The sequence below is a fragment of the Morone saxatilis genome, unplaced genomic scaffold (assembly GCF_004916995.1).
Source record: "Morone saxatilis isolate NCDOM2014 unplaced genomic scaffold, NCSU_SB_2.0 Contig20, whole genome shotgun sequence".
Classification (NCBI taxonomy): domain Eukaryota; kingdom Metazoa; phylum Chordata; class Actinopteri; family Moronidae; genus Morone; species Morone saxatilis.
In genome coordinates, this window is record NW_023339763.1 from 22,872,293 (window position 1) to 22,879,966 (window position 7,674).

General features: G+C 39.2%; 1 protein-coding gene across 1 annotated transcript in view; it reads left to right on the forward strand.

The window, feature by feature from the left end:
- Window positions 1-7,674, forward strand: part of LOC118332029 (protein turtle homolog B-like) — a gene marked incomplete in the record, with an annotated part of 123,289 nt that overhangs the window by 36,844 nt on the left and 78,771 nt on the right. Inside the window, 1 exon segment of the mRNA XM_035667158.1 lies at window positions 2,842-2,988. Coding sequence (XP_035523051.1) covers window positions 2,842-2,988 — 147 coding nt within the window.

Sequence of the window (7,674 nt, forward strand, 5' to 3'; positions counted from 1 at the left end):
CATGTGTGTATAGCAGCACAGCTCGAGTTGACTGCCTGAACTAGCTCGCAGGCTTCGCTCCATTTGTTAAAAATACCAAAAACTAAAAAAACAAAGTTTGGGCGCCCTGGTGTGGCTGTCAGATAACTGATGCGTTGCAATGCAAATAATATTAGATCCACCATGATAACTCTTCTACTTTTTGTCCAACCTGTGTATACTTTCCTTAAAACCTCTTCCTGGTAACATGTTTTCTATCACAAGCAAAGGCTGTCAGCCAAATGACAACTAACTGATGTTCATAACAAGAGAAAAACTTGTTTTTATATACTCCAAAATAGCTCAACACTTTCTAGCTGTCAGAGGTGTGAAAATGTACCCAGCGTCAGTGAACACTGCACAGAGCGAGCAGAAAGCAGCATGTCACTGATGTTGTTGTCTCTGATAATTGAGTAGGATGTGACCTTAGAGGGCACAGAGCATGGAGGCCATGTCAGCCAGTAGTAAATATAATATACATCATTATTAGGGTTGTGGCATATTCTATGTATGAGCAGGGTTTGTAGCATGTATTTCAGTTTACTGTATATAGATTTCAAAAGTAAGAATTTCAATACCATTGATCTTGCCTATTTGCTTCATTTCAGACATCTGCTTTTCATTAATTACTCAGCTATTTCTCAAGGAAGAGTCTTCATTTTGTACAGAAATGAAGTAATGCAAGTACGAGTGCTGTAACCCAACAAGATGAAAGACTTCTTCACAATGACCTCTGCCTGATGGAGAAAGAATCTGTTTCATTTTAGGGCTTCAAACTAGGGATGTAAATAAAAACCAGATATATGGTTTGTATATGAATAAATAATGTAGTCTGAACAGATATGAACAGCCTCAAAATTTAGTTGTACTATTTGTTTTCCCCATAGAGCTGTTGTGAATGTCACACAACTTCTCATTAAACACACACTGCTCTAATCGGCTGGCTCATCCCTCAGTAGTGTTGGGAGCATTGACAGTATATATAATGGATGGAGCTTCCGGGTCTGTGAAGTGAAGCCAACACGGTAGAGTCTTAAACCTGCAATCTATGAAAAGGCCAGCAGGGGGAGTGGCATTGGCTGCAATAAAATACCATGAAGTTTTATAGAGTTTTCAAGTTGAACACAAATCTGACCGGCATGCACTGTGTGGCGATCGCCATTCTGCGCAGGCCTGGCACATCTCGAAAGGGCCTAATGGTTGCACTCAAAACTGGTGGAAGTGTGACTGGTTTGCTACATAACAGCAATATTCCAAGAGTCTTGAACAGAACCGGTTGAAAAACAAGAACTAATTTGGTGGAAAAGGGGCCTTGTACGTATAGATGTGTATATACACAAATTAGATGAGCTTCTCTTCAGTCTTTCCATGTACCTCTTGGCATTTGCACACCTGGTTGGAAATCACTGGTCTAGACAACTAGAACATTTTTACATCACATCTTTAGCCAAGATTGAGTCTACTTTTCTATTTTGTTAAACACATCTCACTCTGCGTAATCATTCACAGGTTTATCCATGATAGCAACAGGCATAGCAAAAGTTAAGAACCGCTACGCTTTCATACAGTAAGTGAGGGCCAGAGTAGTACCCTGTGTTTATACAGGCACACTCATGCATGATCTCTTGTTCATTACCTTTTATTCTTGAATACATCAAGTCTAAAAAGGACATCCAGTACTGTTTGGACAGAGTGTTTACCCTCAGACAAAGAGAAATGGAAGTGGAATCAAAGGGCAGGTACTGCGAGAACACACAGTATACAGTATATTGAATACATACCACACACTCACTAACATTCTCAATTCCTTCCAGTCAGCCAAGAGAGGAGACAGACATGGTTGGAAGCTGGACAAATATAATCTGATATATAAATAGCTAAACCAGGACACACACATGCTCGCACACACAGGCTAGGGAACAAACATCACTTTGACTGTCTACCTTAACTCACTGAGACAGCCGCCAGTGCAGCCGATATATTTACCTGGTGTGTCATGCTGCAGAGGGGATTTAGGAAGGCAAACACAAAATTAGTCAGGAATACCCACAAAGTGGAGCAGATAGGGCAGAGCGGGGGGATTAATAAGGGATAGCCAGGCTTTGATAATGCTGACGTTTTGAGCCGACGCGTGCTCCCTGAAAGCCCTTTGTTTAGCCCTTATTGCCAGTTGCCATCTGTTATGAACCAGTTGCCAGATTGCCCCGGAGCAACATCATCAATCCCTCCCTCTTTCAGCTTTTGATCTGTAAAAGTAAAATGCGGCTATTCCCGACTCTGTGCTCACCAAGTCAAAAGCCGATATCTGTTCTGACGGATTGTGACTCCCTGTGTAACCCCGGGGGTCCTCTGTTGTCATGCTGGCCAATTCCCACTCCTCAAAGGAAGTAATGACCTGTCCTTGCCTTAGTGCATCTCCAAAATAGACCGCCACACACATGGAGATGAGGACATCTCAGCTACACTGAGGCTTAAGTGACACATATCCAACTGCAGTCCTACTTTGATGTTGTGTTGCACATTAACAGTGCAGCAGCAACTCTGTTTAGAAACAGGCCTCATGCACTGTGATGTTACCCCGAGACACCTACGCTAAAACACAGCAGTTTACTCCCTGCATATTTATGTCTGAACTCTTCAAAGGTTGATTTTCTCTTTAACATTCATCTGGCGTTTCTCTCCTCTCTTCTCTTTATTCATTCCCCTCATACATGTTCCTTCCTTCCCTCCCTTCATTTCCTTCATTAAATTCAATCCACCCGTCCTTCTCACCTCCCCGTGTCCCTTTCTGCTGACACCTCATCTCCGCCTCTCGTCGACCAGGCCGGGCCAGTCTGCACGGCAAGTCCTCCCTACGGATAGAGAATGTGCGTTCGGACGACCAGGGCTGGTATGAGTGTAAAGTGCTTATGCTGGAGCAGCAGTACGACACCTTCCACAATGGCAGCTGGGTGCATCTAACCGTCAACGGTAAGTAACATCAGCATCCATTATTCACACTGTTCACTATACTTATACTATACTAGACTTAGAAGCTGGAAAGACAGTGGTGGAGAAACAGATACGTACATGGTGCATACAGTATGTGGACTGATATTATTACACAGGTATGTTGAATTTTTGTATCAAGCCTTTGAAATGATTCACTGGTTGTCTATGGGAATATGAATATGCCAAAACATAGTGACATAGGCTTAAACCAACAAATGTTGGTGACTACAAGGTCAAAATTGTGATTAAACTTTTGACCAATACTGAGTCCAATACTTTTACTTGTTTATGCTGTTTAAATATATAGACTCTGTCACACTGGAATAAAAGCTATGGATCCAAAATTTAAAAACAATGTTTCCAGTGACAGTCAGCATCAGAATGTAATAATTGATAATTTAGCAAATCTCTGAAAAAAAATGTGTGACTCTTTTTCTGACAAAGTTTTCACTCACACATGCATCAGAATGCTGCACTTTAGAGCTCAGGTGAACTAAAGGAGAACCTCACTGAGACACTAGCAGGCTGACGTGGACAAAACAGCAGAGTGCAATAAACAAAAGCCTTGGATTGGATTAGTGGTAGGAATATAGGTAGTGGAGCCCATGCAGCTGCAGTAAGACCGGGTCCATCATGGTATAGTGGGGGCGACTTTGTCCCTCACAATTTTAGAGCTGCTTCATTGGTCCAGTCTGCAATAAAACATTGTTGGAACAAAGCAATTTAGATACCTATTGCTGTTACTACTACATGTGGAAAATACTCATATGGAGATATAATTAGCCTTTAACATTCAATCAGGGTTCCCACTCTTTAAGAAATAATGCTCACAAACAATATCACCGGTAGGTCTAGTATTGATACATTTAACCTCAGCTTTTTAACACAGTTTTTCTGCTCTGTTTAATGATACAGCTTCATGATGAATTTTACAGAAAAGTCATCTTCTTACCTATTGGCCAATTAAAAGAAGAAGAAGTAGAAAGTGTTTGTTGCATGCACAATGAACATTTCTGTGTGTGTATTTATTTACCACAACAATACATTTTTCCATTGGGCTGTCATGAGAATACTGCTTGCAGTTCGCTGAGAAGATCGCTGCAAGTTGTTACACGGCTGATAAACCCGCTTTGAAGTGTCGTACTGCGCAGGTTCTCCTACCAACAGTCCAGTTTCTAACTAAATATGAAGGCCAATCTGAGTGAAGGGCTAAAATGCAATAAAAATTTCCAGAATAAGAATTGATCATTTTAATCAATTTCCAGGTGTTTCTATGACTGGAAAACTAGTCTTTAAATGTCCATGTTTTCCAGGATGTGTGGGAACCCTGATAATATTCCAGTAGTTTTAACATTAGCCTCACAATCTTTCTGTTCAGTTACAAATTACTTCAGTTTTGGTTAATATCTGTTTTTATAATTAAACTTGCTGCATTAAAATTCTAAAACTCAAAAAATATAATATTTTACAGATTTGGGTTATTTACAGTATTAAAGTAGTTTATCTATGTTACCTAATTTTATGTCAGTATGCATAAGAAATAGTATTGTGAAAAGCTGATCTATAAAATCCCAGTTGTCTGTAATTCTGTATGTATGACGTAAGTGTGTGTGTGTGTTTAGTGTATGTGGGCCCTTAAAAAAAGGGGGACCATCTTTATTAGCTGATGCCACTGCTGCTAACAGCAATAAAACTAATAATCATCATTATAGTCATCCTCTTGTCTGTACTATCAGACATATACTAACTCAATTGTGTATTCTAAATGAATTCTAAAAACATTCTTAATCAAGTAGCTCTAGTAATTTTAAGTGTCATGGACTTAATGTCCACTGGAAAAATTAGCAAAAAGTTTGAACAAAAACAATTGAAACAGATTACATCAAAATTTTAAGTAACACAAACTCAATTTTGAAGTTATTTTACTAGGTTTTTTGTTTTTACCGGTACAAATAAGAATGACAAAATTAAGTCGGTGCCACTTTACTTAAGCTACTTGATCAGGATTTTTTTTAACTTACAAAACTGAGTTTGTTTTACAGAAATTTTCGAAGTTATGAGTTTCAACAATTTAGTTAAATTGACTTACCTGGTTTCACTGTGAATAACAGGAAGTCCAAATACTGATTATACACACACACACACAGTCACTGCTGATAGTGTCTCTGGAGAAGAGCACCAGACAAACACCTGAGTGTAAAAGAAGAAAATCACACCTGTGTAAACACTAACGAGACTCTCACAGAAACTAAGAATATTCCCGCCTTCACTTTGTAGCTCTAGCATTCATTTGGATGTTTAATCAGACAGCAGGTTGCTGTGGTAACAGACGCAACAGATACCCCTTTTGTTGTTGTGCACATTGTCTTTTATTTCAGTGTTGCTCGTTGTTCGTTTGACTTCGCCTTGCTCTGCTCTCTCTCTCTTCTCCCAAGAAGTTTTTTGAGATCCTCGGGGCTTCCTCTGCCTCTTTTCTCTTTCTGTCCTTGTGGTCTGTCACTCCTCCGCTTGCTTTTAGTGTCTCGTTTGCCACCGCACTTTTTGTTCAGTTGTAGTCAGGTCGGTCGTACCACGACACAGTGACACGGCTTGCTAGTTCGGTTACCAAAATGTTAAAGGTTCCAATTTTGGTCGTTGACTCAAATCAAGTCCAAAAATAATTTTCAGTGGCATTATATAGTAAAGTAATGAAATCTGTGAGTAAAATATGTATTTGAAAACTACGAGGCTCCGGACCGATAAAGGATTTTTTAAGGCATATTTTAAGCATAATTAAACGCATTAAATCAGCAACAAACCCCTAATTGTTCTTTCTTCCGTTCTTATTGCAAAGAAGATAGAAATACATTCTGAAAAATGATCAGCATTCTGAAGTAAACTTAGATTGTTCACAAAAGCATTATTGAACAACCTGAATTTTCTTAAGGAAAATAAGTGCAATTTCAACAAATAGTCTATTATATTAACTTTACATTTACACATGTGGCATGTAGGCTACAATTTTTTTAAAGATCAGGTGGATGTGGATCTACAAGCACAGAAACATTGAAGTAACATGTAACCTGGAAACGAACAATAAATCATCAGGGCTAACTTTCTCTGGTACAGTTAAGTGAATATTAAGGAACAACTTGTCAAGATCTAGACTAGAAATTATTTTAAATTTACATGCATTTTCACATCTGTGCAGTAGTAAAAGTGTCTGAAGCAGCATTTTACATGAAGTAGGTTTAGTTTGCTAAGTTTAGTCTCCTTTTTAACAAAGTCATTTTGACTGATGATGAGGAATAGAGCAGCGTAACGTGTGTGGTAGAGAGAGAGAGAGAGAGAGAGAGAGAGAGAGAGAGCATAAGTGAGCGCATAAGCGAGTGCGCGAATGCACTGTACATCTTACTGTAAACACAATGTCCTCCCTGTGACTTTTGTTGAATAGGAAATGTCTTTAAGTGAGGAAATAGTTGGGAAATTAAATACATTCTCTATTGAATTTGTGGCTGAGTTTGTAGTGTTAGTTTTTCACTAAGAAGAAAAAGACAATGCTAGATGTCAGTGAAGGTGTAGGAAATAGCCAGTGTGGGTGGGATGTCAATATGAGAGCAAACTTACAGTATACCAATAAAACTGAAAGCTAGCTTGCTTCAAAAATACTAGCCCTTTAACGTGGAATGTGTTGTCAAACTAATATTTGCATGTATGAATGCAGCCAATGGGAGTTGGTAGTAACCACTCTAGAGCCAGGCAGTGACAACCACACTTACCATCGCGCCATCTACTGTCAGCAGTAGTGTGTAGCAGCACTGTACGATGCAATCCAAAAAAGCTTTCACAGAATTCTCCTTTATCGTCAAATTTTTAGCATCTTTTAAAGGGGAAAAGTTCACAGGGAGGGCAGCACCTGCCTTAAATGCTATGGCAGTGTCGTGATTTACTGGCAAGTGATCTGAGGTTGCTGAAGCCAAAGAGGTTTACTTGGTGAAATGCTCAGTGAAACAGAGGTCCTTTGATGGAGAGACACGCAGTGGTGAAGCGGTGGCGGGGTCAGGGGACCAGGTCTCCGGGGAGTCCCTGCCGCTTTACTGATGATGCAGCTCAACAGGAAAACTTCCACCTCTGCTCGCTGGCAGGAAGAAGGCGGGTTGTCCAATCTATGATGGCAGCAGTGGTGTCTTCTGCCCACAGCAGATGTACTGTAGTATGCATGTGCAGAATCAAATGATCTGTGGTTGTAGTCATGTTGTAGTCACCAAAGCACAGCGCATTAAAGATATTCACTAAAGCCAGCTCTAGATATTTGGGCCAGGGCTACATATCAAACGTATAATAATTAAAATAAGCTAATTCTGGAATAAAAAAGTTATTTTATGGAAGTGAATCAAGGATTTACCTTACATCTGCTAAATTGTTTAATCTTAGAGAAAATTCTCGTTTATTTATTTTTTTTACTTTATTTTATTCATGTGAAATACATAATCTCTTGAAATAATCAATATATTTATTATGTATAAATGTATAGATCTGGATGAAATAATAGGAAAGTGTTAGGGTAGTTACTCAAAAAATTTAATTTATTGCTGATTACTCTTTTCAAAATCTACTACTTATTACTCCCTGCCAACCGTATTTGGTTAAACTACCTTTCTGCTACTCCCCCATAAAATTAGTAAC